At 43.9% G+C, this 26490-nt stretch overlaps 1 protein-coding gene and 1 pseudogene across 1 annotated transcript in view; both read right to left on the bottom strand.

The window, feature by feature from the left end:
- Positions 1–1241: 1241 nt before the first annotated feature.
- LOC130045812 (tubulin alpha chain-like) lies at positions 1242–1615 on the bottom strand (annotated as a pseudogene).
- A 7083-nt stretch (positions 1616–8698) lies between these two features.
- The window catches only part of PATL1 (PAT1 homolog 1, processing body mRNA decay factor), a 37214-nt gene continuing 19422 nt past the window's right edge, over positions 8699–26490 (bottom strand). The window contains exons 11-19 of the mRNA XM_056132649.1: positions 26331–26454; positions 25813–25910; positions 24688–24747; positions 23307–23455; positions 21542–21701; positions 15226–15381; positions 9873–9964; positions 9630–9779; positions 8699–8847 (exon numbers count right to left, since the gene is read on the bottom strand). Coding sequence (XP_055988624.1) covers positions 8826–8847; positions 9630–9779; positions 9873–9964; positions 15226–15381; positions 21542–21701; positions 23307–23455; positions 24688–24747; positions 25813–25910; positions 26331–26454 — 1011 coding nt within the window. The 3' untranslated portion in view covers positions 8699–8825. The remainder of the gene's footprint in view (positions 8848–9629; positions 9780–9872; positions 9965–15225; positions 15382–21541; positions 21702–23306; positions 23456–24687; positions 24748–25812; positions 25911–26330; positions 26455–26490) is intronic.

The following is a 26490-nucleotide window of genomic DNA, read 5'->3' as shown; positions in this document are numbered from 1 at the left end:
TTTTTTTTAGTGCCATTGGTTAGATGGCCACTATTTGTACACTCACCTATTGAAGCTTTGTTTCTAAGCCTTGGCAACTGGAAGTAAAGGTGCGATATATAATCATCAGTGTTATGTATTTCCGTGCAGACCTGTTTAAACCCATGTGAATAAAGGAAATTTTTAACAGCTTAAATTTGGCTTTGTTTTTTATGATGCAGTGAACAATCCAAAAACATAGATTCTTTGACAGGATGGATAATAGTATAACAATGTTTATGAAATTTAAAAAGATTTAATTTGTTTTTCAGCCCCAACAGATTGTTTGGAATGAAAGAACCTCTCAGAGAAGGCTACTTTGCTATCCTGGCTTGTACTCTGGTATGAAGTCACAGGTCTACTCTCCAGCATAGCACATTGCTTGTTGTTGTGATTTGGAGATCTTTAGGACGGGTAACTTAAAGGCTTTCAAGATCTGGGTGGAAATTTCTCACACAGGCTCAGTTTTTCAATAGAAAGTTATAAGGGAAGGAAGGAGGCATTTGGAGATGAAACTGGAAGAGAAACATCAACTAGTCTGGCTTTATCCTAGCGCAATTTTTTTCATACTATGGAGTTTGAAGTACCAGGACACTTTAGTTTTTAAAGTAGTCCACTGTTCACCCATTGGCTAAGAATTACTATTGTCATCCTCAAAGGATGGATGAGTCCCCTCAAAGGGACTTGGAGCCTAGTAATCTGGATGTCAGCTCTTAGTCACACATGCTATATGACAAGTCCCAAGCCCTCCCCCACCACCACCCCCTTGGTACTGAACTGCCTTCCCTTGGTGTTTCCACGGCTGGTAACAGTAGAACTTAGAGTCTAGAACTGGAAGTGTATGCCTTGAGAAGATCTCCCAATGCGAAAGTTAGCCTTCCAAACTTTGATTCATTACAAATGATGACTTGATGTTCCCTCAGGAAAAATGGTTTTCTTAAATTCCATTCCCAAGAGATAAAAAGCATGGTAATTTGATTCCATTTTATGACCGCCCCAGTCAGTCTTCCAAAGAGAAAGTCAGATGAACTGCTTTGAAGAGTGTTCTTTGCGTTTACCTACAATATTCCTTACTTAGAAAAGTGCTTAAGGGGTCAAACTGAGTCACCTCCACCTAAAATTCTTATCACCACTAGCACTTTTGCAAGGCTGATGGACAGGGTTTGGATTTAAGGTTAGAGTCACTTTCTGTAGCCAGTGAGTTTTGGGATTTTTTTTTTTTTTTATGTGATGAGCTGCTCAGGGTGGAAGAGCTGGTGGTAGGTGCCAGTGCGAATTTCATCTATCACTGGACTCCAAGTCTACAAACACTGCCCTGGGCACATGCTTGTCAGTGCCTGTTTCACTGAAGAAGGTGTTGAAGAAGTCGTCTCCTCCCCCAATGGTCTTGTTACTGGGCATCTGGCCATCGGGCTGGATGCCGTGTTCCAGGCAGTAGAGCTCCCAGCAGGCATTGCCAATCTGGACACCAGCCTGGTCAATGTGGATGGAGATGCATTCACGCATGATGAGGACTTGCCGGGTTCCGGGACAGGAGAAAGTGAAGGATCGGAGTCGAGGTTCTCCCACTAGCAGACTACCAAGGAGTCAGGGGGAGAAGCAGACTCCAAGTGGACTCCGGACCAGGTTTTCACTTGGGGCGCCCCAGAGTGGGGTGGGTGAGAGCTCTTCACGCCCCAATGGACACAGCCCCGGCAGCCAACCTCCACTACCCAAATGCCACCACACTCCAGGCCGCTTTCCGGACCACGTGGCCACACCACACATCATAAGACACTTCCTACCCATTTTCCATAATTACCACGCCATATTTGATGGGGTTCAGATAGTAGGCAACAAAATAATAATCTCGGAGAGCCTGGCATACTACCAAGAGTATCCTGTCCACACAGGCAGAGCCTGGCAAGCTCCCTGTGGCGTATTCGATATGCCAAAGACAGTAACTATAACAGGTATCATTCTTTTGGCCCTGAAAGAGCCTTCAATCATTGGGAATGACGAGTAAGGAGAGGCTGCTAAAATCTCAGGCGGGAAAGAATAGAGACATTACTGGCGCCTGCTCGAGTAAATGGAGGAACAACAGAATGACAGTGATACAGTGATACAGTGAATAAAGTGATTAAAAATACCTTTCTCCATGTTATTCCTGATTGGCTCTTCGAACTTTTGCCGAGTTGAGAGTTGAATAGTGCAGATCTTGCCAATATAATGCAGAGTAAGTTCCTGGTTCCCTAGTTGTTTTTGTTTGTTTGTTTGTTCGTTTGTTTCTCTGACTTTTATTTATTTTTATTTTTATTTATTTATTTATTTATTGAATCACCATGAGAACAGTTACAAAGCTTTCAGGGTTAAGTCTCGGTCATACAATGATCAAACACCCATCCCTTCACCAGTGCACATGTTCCACCACCAAGAACCCCAGTATACCCCCCATCCACCCCTCCCCCTGCCTGTGTGGCAGATGATTTCCACTTTACTCTTTCTCTATTTTGATGACATTCAATTTTTCAACAGAAGACCCACCATTATTATTTGGAATTTTTCCCCAACAATCACACCTGCTGAAAAGGCATCATTAGATAATTTGTTTTCTATTGCTGATAACGAACAGCATATGATTTGGATTTTTGATATTTTAGTAATTAAGTTCGGAGGGATTTCTGCCAAAAGCCGCTGGGTTCTGAGATTGGTTTGTGTGCCTCTGGGATCATGGCAGTTCTGGAGCCAGAGAAGCCACTCATGGGTGGCAACTTGGGGTCTTGTCAGGGCGGGGAGAGGGGTCGGTTCCACCCCCTATCCCGTGAGGCCCCGCATCTCTCATTACTGCACGTTTGTAGCTCTCTGTCCAACAGGCTCTTAAAGATGGCGGCCACCATGCTGCCACCAAGGGGAAAAGATGGAAGGGACAATGCCCTTTCCCACCCAGGGTGGCATGGGGCCGTAGCTTAATCCACAGTCCAGAAGCATTTCTGCCAGAAGCCCCTGGGTTCCGAGATTGGTTTGTGTACCTCTGGGATCATGGCTGTTCTGGAGCTGAAGAAGCCGTTTATGGGCTGCAACTCAGGTGGGGTCTCGTCTGGGCGGGCCCGGTTCCCTCGTTTTACCCTAACTTTGTACAACGAATAGAAAAAGTTCTTAGTGGAAACAGTAATTTTTGGTTTCAAAGAACAGTGGAAGAAATTAATGTATCTGTTAGATCAGGTTATCTGGGAAGTTTACTGGCACATACTAACAGAGGCGCCACCTCACCTCTGGGGAGGTCAGAGTTGGGCTGGTATCTCTCAGGGGTCCAACCCCGAAACAAGATGACTAGGAGTTTATACCATGGCACTCAGCAGTCTTTGCATTCAGACCTTCTCTAAGACGCATGTTCCTTAGATGAGGAAGACAGGCTCAGCTTTGAGCGATCAGCCAACTGCATGCTCAGCAGCTGAAGGAGTAAGTCTGGTTCTAAAGAGGGGCAGCTCTAGACAACATAAAGGGGCTGGAGCAATAGCACAGTGGGTAGAGCATTTGCCTTGCACGCAGCCAACCCAGGTTCGATTCCCAGCATCCCATATGGTCCCCCGAGTACCTCCAGGAGTGATTCCTGAGTGCATGAACCAGGAGTAACTCCTGTGCATGGCCGGGTGTGACCCAAGAAAGAAAAAAAAAAATAAGAAAATTCTAGACAACATTAAACCTTCCCCCTTTTCATAGGTAAAGACATACCTTATGGGGTTTCCTTAACCTACATGAAAAAAAAAAACCAAACTTAACACCTGGGAAACAGTAATATATTTGGTTGCAAACCCGGCATGTTTACTACAGGCATGGTGTAGTAATGAAATGAACATTACTCATTCATTTCAGGCCACACACTCAGGGCTTCTGGCTCTGTGCCCATGGATCTCTCCTGGTGGAGCTATGGGGATCATATAGGGTTCTGGGGATGGACCCTAGGTTAGGGTTAGTTGCAGGCAAGTGCCCTACCCACTGTACTATTGTTCTGACCCTTCACACAATTCTTCAAGACTGGGTTTCAGTCATACAATGTTCCAACACCTGTCCCTTTGCTGATTTCCCACCACCGATATCCCAAGTTTCCCTCTAACTCCCCACCCTAGCCTGCCTCTGTATACGGCAAATTTCTCCTCTGTCTCCCCCTTTGGGCCTGTGTTTTGCAATACTGTTACTGAGTATCATGTTTATCATTTTACCTCCTTTCAGCACTCAATTCTTGTCCAGTGATCATTTCCAATTATCATTGTCATAGCCCACAGAATTCTTTCTTTTTTTAAAAATTTAAGACAGCGATCAGATTTATTTTGCTTTTTGGGTCACACCGGGCAATGCACAGGGGTTACTCCTGGCTCTACACTCAGGAATTACCCCTGGCAGTGCTCAGGGGACCATATGGGATGCTGGGAATCGAACCCGGGTTGGCCGTGTGCAAGGCAAATGCCCTACCCGCTGTGCTATTACTCCAGCCCCCGCACACAATTCTTAACGCCTGTTAATTCCAGGGGCTGTGTTGAGCAGTGGAAATGAGCTTTGAGTATAAACTCCATTTTCTCTTTACTAGAAGAGCCTCGTTTGCCATCTCACTTTTCCTAGAGCAAAAGGTTATCCCTTGTCCTTTGACCTTCCTCTTTCCTTCACTTATGTACAGCAGGGTGATGAAATTTGCTGGAATTAGAAGGACGGAAGAGCGAGGGGGAAATGGCCCTTGTATGAGACGAGGCTCAGCAGTCTCAGGGGAGGTCATTCAACCCCCTGCTTTCGGATCAGGACGGAAACGGTTCCTCCTAGAGAGCAAGACAAACATCCTTGTGTGCATTTTGTGGCAATCAACATAGGGAGCACGTGGAGATGTTATTTTTAAAACGTCCTTTGGGCCACACTGGTGGTGCTCAACGCTTACTCCTGGCTCTGTGCTCTGGATCACTCCCGGCGTGGCTCAGGGACCCTGTGCAATTGTGGGGACTGCTCTTTGGGCCAGTTTTATGTGTAATCTTTGCAAAATAAAAGAGCCAACCAGAGGCTATTATGACACCTGCAATGTACTCACGTGTGAGGTATGCAAAACAGGAAAAGGTCAAAACAGGGTTGAAGAGTGTGCAGGGGGTAAGTTCTTGCCGTGCCTGAGCTGACCCAGGTTTGATGCCCAGAACCAAATGAAACCCCCTCAGCACCACAGTGACACTAAACACAGAGCCAGGAATAGGCCCTGAGCATCAATGGATGTGTCCCCCTCGATGCTTCAGAGATCCAAAGCAACTACAGACCAGGAACATGGTTCAGAAAGTAAAACACATACTCAGTACTGCAAGGCCGAGTTCAATCCAGGAACTACATTCCACCCACACCCAGTACAAAATAACAACAAAAAGCCACTGCTATCAGGTGATTTTAAGATTCTTATTTCTCAAGTGAAAGACATACTTTCAAAAAGCCACTCAACTCTTTTTTTTTTTTCTTTTTGGGTCACACCCGGTTACTTTTGGCTTTGCACTCAGGAATTACTCGTGGCAGCACTCAGGAGTTACTTCTGGCTTTGTACTCAGGAATTACTCCTGGCAGTGCTCAGGTGACCATATGGGATGCTGGGGATCGAACTCGGGTCGGCCGCGTGCAAGGCAAACACCCTACCTGCTGTACTATCGCTCCAGCCCCTTAACTCATTTCCCCCCCTTAACTCATTTTTTTTTTTTTAATTTATTGAATCACTGTGAAAACAGTCACAAAGCCTTTCAGTTCAAGTCTCGGTCAGTCATACAACAATCAAACACCCATCGCTTCACCAGTGCACATTTTCCACCACCAAGAACCCCAGTATAACCCCCTCCCACCCACCTCCCACCTGTGTGGCAGATTTCCACTTTACTCTCTCTATGTTGATCACATTCAATATTACGACAAAAGACCCAACATTATTACTTGGAATTTTCCCCAACATTCAGACCTGCCAAAAAGACATCATTAGATAATTTGTTTTCTATCGCCGATTATGAAGAGCATATGATGTCGTGTGGCCAATATAGCTGCCACGCGAATTTGGATTTCTGATAATCAGATTTAAATAGAGCTGGCACAAGAGGTAGGATACCATCATCCTTCACACTGCTACTTGACACATCGAGAGGGTCCAATTCTGAAGAAAGCCACCTGACACAGGTCAAAGCACACTTGAGTATCTTATTTCACTGCATTACGTCAGATTTTATGACAATTTTTTCTCACCATCTTAATCATTAAATTTCTTTGGTGTGTGCTCTGGGTCACAGCTGACAGTGCTCAGGCCTTTCTCCTGCATCTGCGCTCAAGAATGCATCACCCGGGGTGCCAGGGATCCAACACAGGTTGGGCTTCACGCAAGGGTAAGTTTGTCTGGTGCAAGGGAATTGCCCTACCCGCTGTACTATTGCTCTGCCTCCCCCGCCCCATCCCCCCATTTATTTTTATAATTCTTTTAAAAATGATAGCTTAGGTAACTGCCAGTGATATTTAGCCCAGTTGTACAGATAGGCTGTATTACTTAGGTCCATTAGCTACTAGGGCCACACCTGGTGATGCTTAAGTTATCAGAGATATACCAGTAGTGCTGGGGGGCCTCCAAGTGGTCACTGAAGATCAAATTCAGGTAGATGGAAGGTATCTATATTCCAACCCATTGAGCTGACTTCCTTGGCCCTTGAAAACCCCTCTGATTTTATTATTTTTAAATTTTCATTTGGGGGCCATACTCAAGAGGCTCAAGCAGGGCTTACTCCTGGCTCTGCACTCAGGCATCACTTCTGGTGGGGCTTGGGGGACCATACAGGATTCCAGGGATTCAATCCCTATCCACTGTATTCACTAGCTCTTTGGCCCTGACACCCTCCGTTTTAAAGAAAAGTAACTATGAAAACAAAAGATCTTTATCTCTCTCTCTTCTTACAAAAGGAAGGTCAAAAAGCATTAGGCAATAATACTGTTAGCAAACCCCATCATCAAGATGTTTGCTAGTCTCTGGAAATATGCTAGAAGCATGTTAAAAGTCAAATTCAGAATGAACAAGAAAGTAGAAATGGAGGCACACATTTTTTTTTCAAGTATACAATTTGTTTTTATTTACAATACCCTATAAAAATGTAAATTTAGAAACTTTAATTTTTATTAGAACCAAACGAAAAGATAAAGCACAGAAAGGAAGAAATAATAATCAAGTATTCACTCGATCAGTTGTGAAGGAAGAGTAGGGAAGGCGCCTGGTGGAGAGTCAGTAGATTATGGCAGAGGGAAACGAGGTTACATCACTGGGGAAGAGCTGGTGGAGCCTGGGGTGACAGAGTGGGGAGGAACGGAGATGGAGAACAAGGACAGCTGGTTATAACGGAGGAGTTTACTGTTGTACAATACATGTATGTGCAAAATGTTTATTCTCTTTATATATAACTTGTCCCCTCTACTACATTCGAAAAGGTGAGAACAGCAAAAAGTTCTAGGACTGTCATATAAAATTAATTCAGATTTCATTTTCTTGAAGGCTGTAATCACTAGGGATCAAAATCCCATATCCTGGTTGATTGCTGGAAGAGGGGTTAGTAGAAAGAATCAGAGCAAGCTGCCCCTGCTGGGCTTCAAACCCAGGCCCCAGGCTTGCCTGGGAGTGGGACTTGGGTGAGATTAAGTAGCAGCGACAGTAATTCTGCCCATGGTGTGGTGGAGACAGATGGGCCAAGCACGCAAAGTGAGCCTCCGTGGCTATGCTTGGAGTTTTCTATCCATGGCACCAAAAAATTAAAAAGAAAAAAAAAAGAGGAGGTGGGGTGGGGGTGAGGGGCAGAGGGAAGGAAAAGCATGGCTTACTGAAGTAGTCTGAGGAAGACAAGAGTAAGTGTGCAAAAGCTACACCATGGAAGCAGACTGTAAGTCAAGGTCATCTTGGGCAATCTTGTCTGCCCTAAAGGAAACAGACTCAATACACTGTAGTTGTACCAGAAAAAAGACTTAACCGTGTGCTGTCTCCACTGAAGTGGACAGAAAGGAAGTGGGGGGTGGTGGGGAGGTGGGGTGGGGTGTGAGGACGTTCAGTCTAGAGCTGGGCAGCAGCCAATTAAAAAGTTTCGATTTTATTAGATGTGCTGCATACCCTGTATTAATATTAAAACAAGTAGAACCCACCAAATTAATTACAAGATGGACTAGAAATAGTTAAAAAAATATATCAGCTGGTTTTGGGTTTCGTTCGGAGGAGTGATGTGTCAACTAAAGAATTTTCAATCTAAAACTGATTCTTTAAAAGGATCCTCGGAATACCACATAAACATATATAGGAACGTGTGTGTATATATACATATACCTGGGCATATATGTATATATGTGTATTTCTACTTAATTGGCTTTCCTATAGTCATATTAATATTAATATGGGACAATAAGACTTCAATAGGATGAGGGAAGGAATCCTTTGGCAGGCTACAATCTACTCTCAACTGGAGTAGTGATGGTGGGATAAAGGGAGAGATTATATTTGTGTCTCTAGGGCAAAAAAACAAAAAACAAAAACAAAAATCTCTGCAAAATTGGGAAGAATTTAGTAAAAGTAGGACATGCAGAATTGTAACACAGTAGGTAAGAAGAAACCAGCAGAAGTATCACCCAGCCAAATTTCAGAGCAGTGGGGCAACACCGGGCACCGAGAGACCCCTGCCGACGGGCAGCAGGCCCATGAGACGCTCTGGGGAGTCAGCGGCCTTCCCTCCCGCATTCAAAACACTCCACTGGTGATGGCAGCAGTGCAGGTGACAGCCAAAAGGAGGTACGGGACACATCTGAAGGTCTCTTTATCGGATCCCCTGAACTAGCCTAGGGGTAGAAATAAGAAAAAAAAATTGTTTGCATAAATGAATGAATATATTTTAGCACCGAAATGGTATTCTTCAATGAATTCTTTTACTTTTTTGGCTTTCTGGGTCACAACCAGCAATGCTCAGGGGTGACTCCTGGCTCTGCACTCAGGAATTACTCCTGGCGGTGCTTGGGGGAACATATGGGATGCTGGGGACCGAATCCGGGTCAGCCACGTGCAAGGCAAACACCTTACCTGTTGTGCTATCACTCCGGCCCTTCAGTGAATTCTTTAATAATGAAATAGTGATACTGCTCTCTGCTTAGCAGTCAATGAACCAGGAGAACTTGGCTATACTCTTGGCTCTGCGCTCAGGGATCACTCCTGGCACTGCAGGGGACTGAAGCCAGCTCTGCTGCACGCGAGGAAGGAGTCCCATCTGCTCTATCTGCTCTACTCTCTCTGGCTCTGAGTTGAGTGTTTTGTATCTAGCAGATATTGATATTAATAGAAATCATTGATGTCTTCCACTAAACTCAGTTTTTTTGCCCCCTGATCTGTTTATAAATTAAACTTTTTATTTTTATTTTTTGCTTCTGGGCCACACCTGACAAAACCCAGGAATCACTCCTGGTGGGTACTCAAGGGACAACATGGGACGCCAGGGACTGAGTCTCGGTCGGCCACATGCCAGGCAAGTGCCCTACTCACTGTAAATCACTCCAGCACCCCTGTTCATAACTCTGTAACCTAAAACATGAACTTGATGAGATATGGAAGTGTATTATTTTAAACTTACTGCAGTTTTGTCTCCAGCAAGTTCAGTTTCTGACGGTCGACATAGCGAGAAAAGAGTGATACTAGGTTTGTGGGTATGGAGATGGGCTTGGCCAGGGCTGCTTGTGGGATCCGCAGAAGTTCTCGGGTAGCCATGAACATTACCTCCGTCCTGAGGGGGGAGGAAAACAAGGATCACATCGTGACCTAAAGAACACAAAGACTGCCTATAGAAATTGCAGTGAGAAGTCGAGTCCACACTGACCATTGGTTGTTTTGCGTTAATTCTGGAGCAGGTTCTGAACTCTGTAGGTCTTCCCCACGGCTCAGGATGACAAGGAGCAGTGACAGGCCAAACTACGAAAGACGACAGAGGGAATCAAATTCAGAATAGCATCCATTTAGCTCTCCAGCACCCCCAGTGGTTGAGGGGAGGACGGCATTAGATGGGAATAGTGCTACATCAAAATGATAACCACAGCCCTACTCTTCTGTGAAACGGGGCCAAGATATAATCATGTCTTTCGATTCTGGCTTTATTTCTATCTGGTCAATGTAGTAAAGACTCAGTTCTGCCACTCTACCATGAGATAGAAAGAGGCTTTCCCCTCCTCTGCTGTAAAATTTGGTTTTCCTTCTATTTACCAGAATAGAGGTGGATTAAAAAAAAAGTCAAACCAAGATAAATTTTGATATAGGATGGTGAAATTCATGAAAAAATTTAAAAAAACAAACAATGCCCTCCCCCACAAAAAAAAAAACAAAACCAAAAAACCCCAGATTAGTATGTTTTAAACTAAGAAAAAAGGGATGAAAGCCTCTAGAAAAACACAGAGGACCAGTGTGGAAAGAAAATTTCCTTAAAAAAAAAGATACAGGGGCTGGAGTGATAGCACAGTGGGTAGAGCGTTTGCCCAGGTTCGATTCATATGGTCCATATGGTCCCTTGAACACCGCCAGGAGTAATTTCTGAGTGCAGAGCCAGGAGTAACCCTTGAGCATTGCTGGGTGTGACCCCTCCACCCTGCCCAGAAAAAAAAAGATGCAGGTATGTGTGTGGGGGGGAGGTTGTGGTACATGCTGGAGACACAGTATGCGATTCAAGTGCTTGCCTTGCATGCTATGCTGCTGACCCTAGTCTGATTCCTGGAACTGCATGGTCCCAACCACTGCCAGGTGTGCCTTTCCTCTGATTAAACATGGCTATATTAAAACCCCTCTCGGAGAGCCTGGCAAGCTACCGAGAGTATCTCGCACGCACAACAAAGCCTGGCAAGCTCCCTGTGACGTGTTCGATATGCCAAACACAGTAAAAAGTCTCACAATGGAGATGTTACTGGGCTCACTCGAGGAAATCGATGAACAATGGGAGGACAGTGCTACAGTGCATTATTAAAACAACAACAACAACAACAACAACAAAACCTAACTGGGAAGATAGCGCAAGGTTAGGGAGGCATGCTTTTTGCATGTGACCAAGTCCTGGTTTGATCCCCAGCATCTCACTGCACGGTCGCAGTGCGCACCGGTGGGTACGACTGTGAAGGCTCCCAAGCACTGCCAGCATTACCTGGAGGTCCCTGGCACCACAGAATTTGATCAGCACTGCATCCTCAGGGCCAAGTACTGAGCCATCTAGCCCATAGAGTCCATAGGCCCCCCCCCCCCTCCAAAAGACAACCCCAGGACATACAAAGTCTCAAAAAGGGTATTAATGTAAGTTTGAAAAATAAAAGAACAGTGGCCAGGGAAAGAGTACGAAGGCTGGGGTACATGGCGTGCACGGAGGAGGCCTGCAGCCAATCCCTGGGACCACAGTGCTCCTGAGCACCATGCTGGAGTAAATCCTGAGCCTGGGTGTGGCTCAAAAGCCAAAAAAGGGGGAAAAAAAGTGAATATATGGATATATTCAGAAGACCTACGATTATTAAAATTCAGGAGCTGGAGCGAGAGTACGGTGGGGAGGGCATTTGCGGCCAACCCGGGTTCGATCCCCAGCATCCCACATGGTTCCCTGAGCACTGCTAAGAGTAATTTCTGCACGCAGAGCCAGGAGTAACTTCTGTGCATTGCTGGGTGTGACCCAAAAAAGCAAAAAAAAAAAAAAAAAAACAAAAAAAACAAAAGGCAAAATAAATAAATAAAAATAAATGCAGTGTATTCTGCATGTTGCCAGCTGGAGCGATAGCACAGCGGGTAGGGCGTTTGCCTTACAAGCGGCCAACATGGCCGACCCGAGTACGATTCCTCCGCCCCTCTCGGAGAGCCCGGCAAGCTACCGAGAGTATTCGATATGCCAGACACAGTAACAACAAAGTCTCCAATGGAGACGTTACTGGGCCCGCTCGAGCAAATCGATGATCAACGGGAGGGCCTTTACTCTTTAGAGGGCTGGAGCGATAGCACAGCGGGTAGGGCGTTCGCCTTACAAGCGGCCAACATGGCCGACCCGAGTTCGATTCCTCCGCCCCTCTCGGAGAGCCCGGCAAGCTACCGAGAGTATTCGATATGCCAGACACAGTAACAACAAAGTCTCCAATGGAGACGTTACTGGGCCCGCTCGAGCAAATCGACGATCAACGGGAGGGCCTTTACCTTTACCTTTACCTTATTCTGCATGTTCATTGATTTGCTCTAGTGGGCACCAGTAACATCTCACAACAAATTGTGAGACTTGCTGTTACTGTTTTCGGCATATAGTGTGGGCAAAATACTCTCGGTAGCTTGCTGGGCTCTCCGAGAGGGGCAGAGGAATTGGAACCCAGGTTGGCCACGTGCAAGGCAAACGCCCTACCTGCTGTGCTATGGCTCCAGCCCAAATAAATAAATAAAATTCAGCAGCACCTTTTGAGATCAAAATGATTAAAAATGTATTTTTTTTATCCAGTAAATAAAGTCAAATCAGGAAACTCGTAGTCAAAGGGGCATGTGAGGTTGGTGATATTCTCAGAGGTAGAAAACATGCTTTGCATATGTGAGGCCCTGGGTGTGATCTCTGGCACCAGCTTGGGGGGGGGGTGGGTGTACAAGGGAAACATACAATGAAAATGCAAACTGGGACAAATCTCAGGTTAAATGTCCAAGTCCTAGCTAGAAAAGATCATAAAGGACAGGGAGGGATGGTTCTGAATTCCACCCTACCTTTCTAAGTTTACCTCAGAGAGAATAAACCTGCCTTTTCATGAAAGTCACCTTCATGTTATTATCAGAAACACACCGGGCTACATATATATCTTGTCTGATCGCATGGTCTGGTATTGCTTTCCTTCCTCAAAATAAAAATGGAAAAAGCTAAGGACAGAGAGACACTGGGCTGAGTGACCCACAAACACCACTAGGGTGTTCCAAAAAACCCTAAAACCAAACCGAAAGAGCCAATGACACAGAAAGCGTGTATTATCCCTTTTTGTGGGGGTTGTTCGGTTTTTTTTTTTTTTTTTGGCCACAACCTGCTGTGCTCAGGGCTAACCCCTGGCGCTCAGGGGTTACTCCTGGTGGGCTCTGAGGACTATTGAGGGGTGCCGGGGATTGAACCTAGGTCAGCCAAGTACAAGAAAAACACCTTTCCTGCTGTACTATCTCTCTGGCCTTAGATCCCCCAACTTATGTCCCCTCTGGTGATGTCATCATTGTCAGCTTTTGAGAAACTGTCCCTCAGGGCCATGCTTTGTTAGGTTTCAGATGCAAGAGAGAGAGGGGCATTCAGATGTCTTTTTCATTCTCCTGTAGCAGCTGGCTGTTACTCACTACCAGGCACTACAGTGAGGCCTGACCAGTGTAGACAGGTCCTCAGAAACAGGCTCTGAAGCAAATGACGTAATGAAACCAATTTTACTCCAGGTTGTTTGGAATAAAGCTCATGCGTTGTATGTACATTTGGGCAAAGAGCCATCACCAAACTTCTGAACAAAAATGTAGAATTCTTCTAACATGACACAACTGTTTGTATTGTGAATATTTTTTTCCCCTCAAACTGCTTATTTCATCTTGTTGTCATCGGTGACTGGAACCTATTTCCATAGCTCAGCGTGCATGAAGGGACCCAATCTTGGACGGGATGTCCTTCCATCACAGGTCTCATCACGTACACCTACACTCACTGAGTGGGACCCCCGAGTCACACTGATGAGCCTCAGGTACTCATCTGTAGGATGTGGGAGGAAGTAGCAGTACTCAGAAAAAATGACAAGGGCAGTATGGGAGGAACTCCACCAAAAGTGGCCACTGATGAAGAATTAAAATTGTTTTGTTCTGGTTTTTGCTTTTTTGGGGTTTACCCCTGGCGGTGCTCAGGGATTTTTCCTGGTTCTGCATAGAGGAATCACCACTAGTGGTGCAAAGAAGACCATATGGGATGCTGGGGTTCGAATTGGCTGTGTGCAAGGGAAGTGCTCTACCCACTGCACTATCGCTCTGGCCCCTTATTTTTTTTTTAACTTCTCATCAACATTATAGAAGGACTTGTTTACAGAAATGTGTATGGCCTCTTGCGCATTATGTAAGTAATGAACAACTCTGAAGTCAGTGGCAACATCTCCATGTTATAGAAAGGGAAACTGGCTCAACAGAGTGTAATCATCTCCAGGTCATCAACCTCGAGAGCAGCAGGCAAGGAATGTCTGAAAGCTCATGTACTTTCTTCTAGCTTGTTTCCCTGGAGTCTCTGAATATATGGTAACAGTGAAAGATGAAATGGGCTCAACTATAGTCTTTAAACAGAAACTGCTAATAACCAATCTAATAAGTATCCTTCTCATTACTCACACTCCGTTTCATATTTACTGACAATGACAGGAATGAAAAAATGTCTTCCTGCTTTTCTAATAGGACTATTAAATCCTTGTCATTGAGATTTAAAAGTGTTTTGTTAGAACTTCTAGAAAAGGTCACAACAAGGAAGACAATCTATACCCCCTGGTCCCTTTGTTTCTGGGCTACACCCAGTGATGCGCAGAGCTTACTCCTGGCTCTGCACTCAGGGATCACTCTTGGTGTGCTCAGAGGACAATATGGGATGTTGGGGATGCAACCCAGGTTGGCCGAGTTCAAGGCAAGTGCCTTACCTGCTGTACTGTCTCTTGGATCCTGCACCTTTTTTTTTGCCTTTTGGGTTACACCTGGTGATGCACAGGGGTTACTCCTGGCTCTGCACTCAGGAATTATCCCTTGTGGTACTTAGGGGACCATATGGGATGCTGGGAACCAAAACCGGGTTGGCCGCGTGCAAGGCAAACGCCCTGCCTGCTGTGCTATTGCTCCAGCCCCCTGCACCTCTTTTTTTGATGCAAGACACTTGCCTCAAATGGAACCTTGACTTTTAGAACCATCAAGAGCCTGGAGAGGTCGTGCGCCATGGTGTTCGATGCCAATGATACTTGACGTCAATGGAAGGACTCTGGGTCCCAGACAACACCATGAGGCCCCCTGATAAGCTAGACTTATTCTATAGGACACACAAAATTCTATTTTACTGAATGAAACCGCTCTTATTACTAGTCTCTGTCACTAAGAACTGAATGTGATTCCGGACTAAAAAGGAGCCTTTCCTACTCATTGCCACAGGCATCATAACTTAAGTCTAATTCAGAGGCGGCAGGGATCTAGACGGGAATGAGCACCTTGTTCTGGAGCACAGCAGCGAGGTGAGGATTGGAAGGTGCTGGTGCAGCTGCACTCTGAGGTAGGTTCATCAGCTGTTGCAGAAGGCTGGTGACAGTCACTGACGGAAGATGATACAGGAGGAGAGAGAAGGGACTCAATAAGCATGGCAGCACCTACAACAAAAAAGAGGAGCGTTACATTATGGCACCTCTTAACCACAGTCACTTTTTAGCAGTGGGGACAGATGGAAAGATGATCAGATCTACACTCTGCCACCCTAGGCAAGAGCTAACAAAGGCTAACAAGTCTAGTGGACGTGACTGTCCCCTTCATGTAGATTCTAAGGTTATCTACTGAGAACTTGTATACAACTCAGTTTGCACAGGAAATGCCCTGACTTGTGTGAACCGAGGGTGCAAACTCACTTCTCGTATACACAGCAAGATTCACGATAAACATCAGTATTTTATTCTACAAATACCAAAGTGCCTACAATGTGCCAGACAGTTTAAAAAGGAAAAAAGGAAACAGGCCACAGACTTGGGAATCCAAAGTTGTACGGGGAAGAAATGAATCAACTGGCAGTTCCAATATATTGTGAGAAATAGTCTATGACAGGTAAATTCTGAATATTACAGAGTTATCAGAAAGTATTCTCAGGTAACTATCTTTTCTAAAAATTCTATATAAACTTGATGAGGAAGTAATAGCCCAATTTTTGTGTATCATTAGTGAAGATACGTGATCTGAAGCTCAATGCCGAGTTATAAAGCCAGTGGCTAGGGTCTAAACCCAAGGCTACGTGTGTCACTTATTCGTTGTTTGCCATCAGGCTCAGAGTGGAAAGTTAAAAGACAGGCTAGGGGCTGGAGTGATAGCACAGTGGGTACGGCGTTTGCTTTGCACGCAGCCGACCCAGGTTCGATTCCCAGTGTCTTGTATGGTGTCCTGAGCACTGCCAGGAGTGATTCCTGAGGGCAAAGCCAGGAGTAACCCCTGAGCATTGCCAGGTGTGATCCGAAAAAAAAAAAAAAAGACAGGGCTAACTAGGTTATAACACAAAAGTAAATCAAGAGTGCTTCCAGTTACACAGTACCCATGATATGAAAAGTTAACAATATTGCTTTAAACAGCCTTCAAGGACACAGAGTAGGCTAATTCTATAATCTACTAATTTAAATAAAACAGTTTTAAAAATGAAGCGTTTTTGGAGGCAGAGGACTCAATGGGCTGGAGCACATGCTTTGATGCAGGAGGCCTGGGTTTGATCTGACATCGTACTCAAGTGACCTCCGAGTTCTGCTAAGTGTGACCCCCAAGCAAACAAAATTCATCAAGATCATGAATGATAGGTTTGAGGCTCTTCATGTTCCCAGAGCGAACAGATGCCATTGGGCTACACTAGCACGCGACAGGGACAAATGGAGACGTTACTGGCGCTTGCTCGAGCAAATTGACGACTAATGGGAAATTAAGTGATTAAGCGAATGAGGCCCACATACTTATCATCTGACCACATACCCATCATCTGACTTCAATTAAATTTTGCTAATTGTAATTATTGTCTTATCCATATTTCCATAAATACTTTGTGTCTCTAAACAAAGTTCCTTAAAATGTCACACCCAATAAATTCATAATTTTCCTTTGTATTTGTTTTTGGATTTGGGGGCATACCCTGTGGTGCTCAGAGGTAACTTCTGGCTCTGCACTCAAAAATTATTCCTGGTGGTGCTCGGGGGACTGTATGGAATGCTGGAGATTGAACCAGGGTTGGCTATGTGCAAGGGCAAATGCCGTACCGTCTGTACCACTCTGCGACCAATATTTACTTTGGGCCATACTCAGGAGCTACTTGCACTGTTGTTTGGGAGATCACATATGGTTCCAGGGATGGAACCAGGGTCGGCTGAATGCAAGGCAAGAGCCTTGACCCCTATACACTCACACTCTCTCTCCTCCTCTTCTCCTCCACACCCCCGCCCCCCTCTCTGAGTGTGGCCACACCCAGCTGTGCTCAGGGCTTACTTCTGGTTCTGCACTCAGGGATGACTCCTGATGGTGCTTAGGGAACCATAAATGGTGCTCGGGATTGAGCCTGTCTTATTTGCCTCCAAGACAAGCGCTGTACTGTCTCTCTGGCTCCTATAGTAATTTTCTTTCAAAAAAATAAAAAAGTAAAAAAAATGAAAGGTCTTTTGCAGCTGATTAAGCTAACCAAGAATCAAACAAATCCAACAAAATAGGACACTAACACTCAAGAGTGGCCGAGATTAGTACCAGGAATTTTACTCCATGGCTTGGAGGCCAGACACACATGCTAGGGGAAAAGGGAGCTCAGATAGAGAAGGGAGCACCAAATAAAGGGTGTTCGGAGGATCCTCCCAGGATGGGAGAGGCATGCTGAAAGTAGACTATAGACCGAACATGATTGCCACTCAATGCCTCTTTTGCAAACCACAGCACCCAAAAGGAGAGAGAGAACAAAAGGGAATGCCCTGCCAGAGGTAGGGTGGGATGGGGGGATGGGGGGTGGAAGGGATACTGGGACCGGTGGTGGTAGAAAATGGGCACTGGTAGAGGGATGGGTACTTGATCATTGTATAACTGAAATCCAAGCACAAAATTTGTAAGTCTACAACTGTACCTCATGGTGTTTCACTAATAAAAATTAAAACAAAACAAAACAAAAATAAAGTGGGCATCACTTACTCTAAGCCGACACTGCACCCCCCCCCCCCAAAAAAAAAGAATCAAACAAACCCACAGCTTGGTATCTGATCTAGCTGGTAATGCTTCTAAACCTGCTAACAGATTTGTTGCTGTTCATCTATCTCCCTTTCTTGTTCTACGTCTACCCCTGCCCCCAGTGATCTCAGACAGTGGGGCTGTCAGGGCTGCCTCAAAGCGGTGGCACTAACAAGAATTTAAGGTTATGGCCTCATGCTGGTTTTATGTGCGTTTTTAAGTTCATGAACAATCTTGCCGGTTTTTCTTGCAGGAATCACAAAGGGAGTATCAAAGCAGCATTGTCAAGATAGTCTTGAGGTTGGGCCCGAACTTTCCGCCTAGTGCATGTGGGTTTAAATGCTTTAAGTCACCAACCCAACTTTCTGGACCCGGCTGATTCTACCTGTTGTATCACTTAACAAGCTCCACTATTTTTCTTTTTCCTACAAAAATTGGTACTTAGAACTAGAGGTCATTTTATTGGCAGGAGTATATGGGGTGGCACCTTCAGAGAAGCTCAGAGGCCACTTCTGGATCTGCACTCAGGGGTCATTCCTGGTGGTGGCAGAGTTCAGCTGCAAGCAAGGCAGGTGCCTTATCCTCATCTTTCCTGCCCTTAGGGGTTTGACTGGATTCTTCTTCATTAGCACTGTAGCACTGTCCTCCCACTGTTCATCGATTTGCTCCAGCGGGCCCAGTAACGTCTCCATTGTGAGACTTGTTGTTACTGTGTTTGGCACATCAAATACATCACGGGTAGCTTGCCAGGCTTTGCCGTGTGGATGAGATACTCTCGGTAGCTTGCCGGGCTCTCCAAGAGGGGTGGAGAAATTGAACTTGGCTCAGTCGGGCCAGTGGCTTGCAAGGCAAATGCCTTACTGCTGTGCTATCGCTCCAGCCCAGATCATTAGTGGACAAGAAAACACAAAAACTCCATGGAGAGAGTTGTGTTATATACTGTACCATGTCAAATAGTATGTCCTACCTGGTTATCTTAGTTGGATTCAAAGAGACTTGTAGGAGGCGGAGCAACAGGACAGCAGGAAGGCCATTTGCCTTGCACATAGTCAAGTGGGGTTTGATCCCCAGCATCCCATACGGCACCCAGTAAACCCTAAGTACTGCCAGTTGTGGCCCCCAAAACCAAAAAAGTAAATGATTTGTGTGAGAGCAGGTGCTGTCAGCTGGCTCCAACACTCTAAAGCGCCCCATCCATATTTCACTGCCTGCTTTTACCACCAGTAAAGCTTTTTGTCACCCTGATAACCGCTTTTTGCTTAGGAACTATAAAATTATTTTCTGGAGCTGGAGTGATAGCACAGTGGGTAGGGCGTTTGCCTTGCATGCGGCCGACCCGGGTTCGATTCCCAGCATCCCATATGGTCCCCTGACAACCGCCAGGAGTGATTCCTGAGTGCAGAGCCAGGAGTAACCCCTGTGCATCGCCAGGTATGACTCAAAAAGCAAAAAAAAAAAAAAAATTTTTTCTAATCTTAGGGGCATTAGTGAAATTCTTCTAGAAAGAATATTACATAATCAATTGTCAGGTTATTATGCATATCTAATTATAATAAAAAGGTAGGGGAATGCTTTATCTTTCCCTTTTATTTATCAGTTTTCAGACTTATGAGTTGTTATCCTAGCACTCTGGAGGTATTCTAATATTCTTATAAACTGTAGCACTGTAGCACTGTCCTGTTGTTCATCGATTTGCTCGAGTGGGTACCAGTAACGTCTCCATTGTGAGACTTGTTACTGTTTCTGGCATCTCGAATACGCCACGGAGAGCTTGCCAGGCTTTGCTGTGTGGGTGGGATACTCTCGGTAGTTTGCTGGGCTCTCTGAGAGAGACAGAGGAATTGAACCTGGGTCAGCAGCGTGCAAGGCAAACGCCCTACCCGCTGTGCTATCATTCCATCCCTCTTATAAACTTATAAATTAAAAATTATTTGATATATTCAATTCAGTTCCATTTTTCTCTGACCAACAGAGATCCCTTCAACCTGATTTATGTGTTTTCTACACAAAACTCTAGTAATCCTTTTAGCCTCTCCACTTTCTGTATGAAGATATTTATTCCAGGATTCTCACTGTACATACTATGCTCCAGACCTAGACTAGCCATTACTTCAAGAAAAAGATTATTTATAGATGTGATCTACTACTCTTTAGTACATTTAAGTAATACTTTAGTCTCTAGATATTTAATCAAGTTGTCCCCTGGCAGGTAAGCTTCATAAAAAAATGCACTTGTGAATTTCTAGCTTCTACTGTCAAAAATTAGATGCTATTATTTCTAGAACCTAAAACACTGCCTGATAAGTTTTCAATAAGCATTTCCTGATGGAATAAATCTCTCCCAAATATGTTACTAAGTATGGTTTCTTCTGAGATTATTAGTGAATGCCCAGTTCATTGCCTATAACAACTTATAGGCTATAACGTAGTTCATTTTCTAAGTCTTAGCTTCCATTTTCTAGAATAAACCTCAGATCCTTAAACTGCCCTACAATCCATTTTTTATTCCTAAAACATTTTCCCACTTTTCTGATGAGATTCATACTTCTCACATATTACTTCTACCGATGCTGCAATTTCAAGAAGGTTCTTTTCAATTCTTACTACTTTGGAAGGAAAAATTTTCAAATGAATCATGCCAGACCACTTATCTTGGCATTGTCTATTTTCTGCAAATTACTACATGGCTGTTACTCAACTTATCATCCACTATTGTAAGATCACCTTTCTTTTAAATCTTACACTAATCATGGCCTAAATCCTGACAATTTCTTGTTTTGAATTTGTAACCTTTAAACTAGTTAAACTTTAAACTACTCTAAACTTTGCTCATCGAGTATTATTACAGTCATAAGCAGAGAGCAATTCTAACACGTTAACTTACAAATATGATAATCACGCTTACAATTCTAGTCAACATTAGATAATGACAAAAATCATAAAAATCAGATGATGATAAAAATACACCATTTTGCTTTTGGGGGCCACACCCAACTATTCTTGGGGAATCGTGTAGTGGTGGGAATTGAGCTGGGGTTGCTTTCATACAAGCCAAGCACCCGAACCCTGACAACATCTGTGCACCCCAACAGACTAATTTAAAATTACTAATAAGTGGCTTAGGTGATTAGATTCTTATTATAATAAGGTATATTATACCTTATTTCCAGCAAAGTAACCAAGACAAGAAGTTGGCAAACTTAAGCGAGGATCAGAGCGGCCTGTGGACCTTTTTATATAAACAGAAGCCCTGATTTTTCTCCTATAAATTCTACTCATTTTATATGGGGTAAGGTCTGAATTATCTGCTTCCCAAGTCTTTCTGATGACGGCCACAGTACTTTAACAACTATTTCCGTTTCAACGAGGGTGCTGTTTTTCTCACGTTAAGGAACAGTCTGTTACACCAAAATGCAGGATTAAAAGAGGCCTGGAGTAGATAACATTTAACATTGTATATTATCCAATTATAGTGTCCAAGTTTAAACAAAGCAACACAGATGAGAGAGGAGCGAACAAAATAGGAATTCCAGAAAGCTTATCAACTCAGAAGGCCCCGAAGTAAGATATCCCACAGCAGATCACCTCATCTTGTGCATCCTTCTTGATAAGAAAAGGGAGATTTCTGGCTGTTGTCATGAGAATGTCAGCTGCTTGTTCTGTGGAGAGGAAAGGAAGAATGCGGGCAACCATTCTCTTCCCTTTTCGGATACACATGATCTGTACAAAGTGTTCATCACTTGGCCTGTTGGGGAAGAAAAATGCTAACTTAGGTCAACAAGAGCTAATCTTCCTTCTCTCCCCTTTACATGGCACTGCATGGATTCTGCAATTATCTACACAACATAACAGTGTAATGTACTTCTCACACTTCTCACCAAGTCATATAATTTCTGAAGTTTCACAACTTACTAATTTTGTTCTAAAGAACATGGTCAAAGGCTGGAGAGACAGTACAGGTGTGGTCGATTCAGGTTCGATCCCCAGCACCCACAGGTGGTGCCCCGAACCCCTCCAGTAGTGGTCCCTGAGCACAGCAGGGTATGGTTCCAAAGCAAAGCAAAAAAGTAAAAAGGTCAAACCGTCAAATTAGATGTATTAGTTCCCAGTATTATCATTATTAGGTTTTTGGGGTGGTGCTGGGCATTGAACCCAGGTTGACCAGCTGTGTGCAAGGCCAGCACCCTATCTGCTGTACTGTCTCTCTGGCTCTTGTATTAATTTTAGGTACTACACAAATAATGTGGCTAATATAGCTATAACAGAGATGCAAAAGGGGCATTAAAAACGTAATTTTGAGCACGAATTTTATTCATGTTAGCATTCTGAATAACCTTTTGGCTGCTTGTATGTTTTCCCTTCCTTTAAAAAGTGCCCACAGAATATGGCTTTGTTACCTCAGTGCTTTCACTCAACAGCTAGGTACCACTTTCCCACGTCAACAAACAGATCTGAACTGTGTCTTATTTATTGAAATAATCACAACTAAATTTTCACAACTAAATAGTCACAAAGGCATTTTTCAAATATCTTTTTGCTGCGGAAAGCGTTGTTACTATTATTGCCGAGGTCATCCCCACAGGGCATGTGCTCTATCTCTTGAGACACAGCTCCCACCCCATCAACGACACCTAAACTGGTCACAGACATTCCAATCTGCATAAATCCAGTCATTCAACCAGTTCCCTATGAGCTGAGCTCCAGTAAGGAGGGTACGGTGGGAAAGTGCTTAACTGCATAATGCCCCCCCACGCCCCCTTGCCCGTATGTTTAGGATTATCATCAACTCTTTTGAAAGAACAAATAGAAAGACGCGCTCCTTTTGTATTCATCAAGCAAACACTTGGCATTTAACAGAACGTTTACCAGTAGCAAGACTCTGTTCCAGATACTAGGTGGGGGAGATGAGAGGTACATGGAGGTAAAGATATCTGAGGGAGTTTAATTTTTATACGAAGACTAAGTTTTTCCACATGAACCATCTAAGAAAAATCCATCTTTGAAGGAAAGAAAATATATCAAAGGTTATAAGGCTGAAGATGCTGGTAAACATGAACAGGTTTGAAATCCAGAAAACAATAATAATTACCAGCTGTAGCACCAGTACCTAAGTATCTAGAAAGTACTGAAGATGTATTTATTGAAGAAATGAATTCAGGATAGCAAGACTTTTTTTTTCTTCTGGCTAGAAAGGATTATGAAATGTTTGATATAAAATAGCACTCTTCGACCCAAAGAGAAGACTTTGCATTTGCTGAGATAGTAAGGGAGCGCAGCCGAAAGAACTGAGCAGATCTCACGGTCTAAAGTTTTTTTGTTGTTTTTGTTTTTTGAGGTGCACAACTCTTACCTATCTTGTCCAGGTAATTTCCCCCTTAAGTTGTCATACATGCTACAGATTTTGTGCTTTCTCTCATCTATCAAGGCAGGTCGCTCTTCTTCTAGACTTAGGAGATAACGCCTTTCATAATCCTCCACGTCAAGGAGTAAACTATACGTCTAAATAGGAGACAAAGCATGCAAGGCAGTGTCAAGTGAGGACCCGAGTAGAGTAAGGGAAATAACTACAGCTAAGGATTACCAGATGAAAACTGGAACACATTATATTAAGACTGGGGGTGGGGGTGGAGAGGAGGAGTTGCTCCTTAAAGTCCAAAAAACATTAGGAAAGAACTTAAACAAACAAAAAACCCATTCAGACCCATTCTTTGTCTCTCTCTCTCTTTTTTTTTTTTTTGCAATGAAAGGGACACTGCATTCTTAGAATGCAACGACATTCTAAGAATGCACTGCTAAGAACGTCAACGCATTCTTAGCTGGAATGCAATGACAGTGAAATGATTACACTGCCTGCAAATTTTCCAGCAGCAACAACTGTCAACTCTCTTCATCACTGTGATGTCACAAATTTATAAAAAATGCTACCATTTTGGATAATTTCCCTAGGTGGTGCCAAGTACTGTTCTAAGCAATTTGCATGTACTCTGTTCATGGAAGACAGAAAGTGGCCCTGTAAAAAAAAAAAAACTCTGGTTTTAAATTCTACCCTTTCAGATGAAGAAAGGAGAAGAGCACAGAAAGGATAAATAACTTGTCTTAAGACACTGATACTGTCCAAAAATGGAAGACATGGTTTGCAGTCTGGTTCCAGAGTCTGCTTAGAGTCCAGGGCCTTGTGTAGGCAAGGCCTCTACCACTCAGGTTCATCCTCAGACCCTAGAGTCTGGGCTTTAGCCACTATGCTCGCTCTATGGCCTTACAACCTGGTACCGATGATAATTACTCATCTCTTATTTCCATTACCACTCAGCACAGTACTCAGCACCCAGGAGAGCTCAATAAACACATGTGAACTGAATTATTTTCATTTTCTTAGGAAGGTGACCTGCTCCGCAATCACCAGCTATTAACTGGACAGCTTATAACTGTAACTTGCCGGTTTCTCTTCATGAAGCTGTCAGCGAGGGGGGGAGGTGGACATTCCTTTCTAGTGTGCTCTGGTACACAATGGCCACTTAAAAAATATATTTATTAATTAAAACCCCAGATACCATGGAGTTCATGCCCAACTCAAGCAGCTTAATCAATGGCTGAATAAACAGCAGTGCTCCTACATAAACAAATTAAATAAATAAAACCCCAGATACTGTTTGATTGCTTCTTTTCCTATTTATTGTATAAGACATTTGACAGTTCCTGACTTGAAACTCTACAGCAACTCCTAAACTTACTTTCTCAATTATGACAAGGGTTTTCCGCCTCTTGTCCCGAACCTGTTTTTCTTTTGTTTCCTTGAAGAAAAAAAAAAGAGAGAGACCAATATTCAGTGTGAACTCTTACCTGTTAAAAATTACTAAATGTACACATGAAATTCTACATGCCAATATTTAAGGAGGAGAAACCTGCCTCTAAAACACTAATGTGGATAAAGGTTGCAGAGTTGATGGATCAATGTCCATAAAGGCTGAATTCACAGGCAAAAGACAATTAAAGAATGCAAGGGTCTGGAGTGATAGTACAGCAGGTCAGGTGTTTTCCTTGCACATGGTTGACCCAGTACCCCATACAGTCTCCTGAGCCCACCAGGAATGATCCTTGAGCACAGAGCCAGGTAAGCCCTGAGCACCACCGGGTATGGCTCCCAAACCCAACAAAAGATTATCACAGATTATCACAGTATAGAATTTAAACAGAGAAAATTATTATTTTAAAAGCTACAGGAGGGGCTGGAGCGATAGCACAGCGGGTAGGGCGTTTGCCTTGCACGCGGCTGATCCGGGTTTGATTCCCAGCATCCCATATGGTCCCCTGAGCACCGTCAGGGTTGATTCCTGAGTGCAGAGCCAGGAGAAACCCCCGTGCATCGCCGGGTATGACCCAAAAAGGAAAAAAAAAAAGCTACAGGAAATAGACTTGCTCTTCAAGTCCACACTTTCCCTTGTATACACATCTTTCGTGCTTGTCACTTTCTTTGCTTGCCTTTTCCACTCCGGAGAAGTCTATGTTCACTCTTGAACATGTACTTCCCCCTTTCCCCTCACATATTTCTAAATAAAGCTTCAATGAAAATTTTCTTGCGTCACAGAACAAACAAAAACCCAACCGACCAAAAAACCCAAACAGAACTTAGTAAGTAGCAGATCCTGTTTAGAGCCAGAGCACCCTGTTCAGAACCCCAGGGCCTGCCTGGCTCTCTGAGTGATGAGGCTATAATCTTTCAGCACATCTGTCGAAAACCAGAAACTCCAGGTTAGACTATGAACAACTTCAACATGCTGAATTCCATTCCATAGTAACCTCAAAAGATCAGGGACTGACCTAGACTTGACTAAACAAATAATTCCTCCGACACTTACATCATCTTCACTTCGAGATGTCACAACAGCGTCAATCATTTTTCGAGGATTATTCACACTAGAGACAGTAAGTTTTCCCAAAGAGCCCTCAAATTGCACTGCAAGGACAAAAGATTTCCAAGAAATAAAAACTCAGGGATGTGGGTAAGCAGCATTCAAAGAAAAATTACACAATTTTTCATGCATAATTGAACAGTCTATTACAAATTCGAAAAACTGACTATATGTAAAAGCAGGATCTCATCAAAATCTGCCCCTGTTTTTTTAGTAGTAATCAAAATGAAGTATTCCTTACCCATTTTAGGGAGACTAGAAGTTGTAACAGGGTATAAGAAGTTATAAATTCTGAAAGATCATCTGCCAAACCATTGATTCAAGGCTTGAATAAAGGCTAATCTCTCATTTATTAAGGGCAACGATACTTCATAAATCATTTTCAAACATCTCTATCCACTCAGCTGAAGCATACCAGAAGCCCGTCGAGTTTCTCTTTTATGGGCCTAGAGATAGGTACTTACCTGGCTTGTAGGCGTGTTCTAGTTTGGCCACCTGAGGGGTAATGAGCTTGGTGCGCTCTTTTTTAGGGCCATCACCCTGCATTTCTTCAGCAGCTGACAGTTTCTCCAGTTTTTCAAAGTAATTCTATCACAACAGAAGCAGAGAACATGGTTGTTCTTT

Source organism: Sorex fumeus, unplaced genomic scaffold (assembly GCF_029834395.1).
Source record: "Sorex fumeus unplaced genomic scaffold, SorFum_2.1 ptg000007l, whole genome shotgun sequence".
NCBI lineage: Eukaryota > Metazoa > Chordata > Mammalia > Eulipotyphla > Soricidae > Sorex > Sorex fumeus.
The sequence above is the reverse complement of the archived record's forward strand: the minus strand, read 5'-3'. Positions and strand labels throughout refer to the sequence as shown.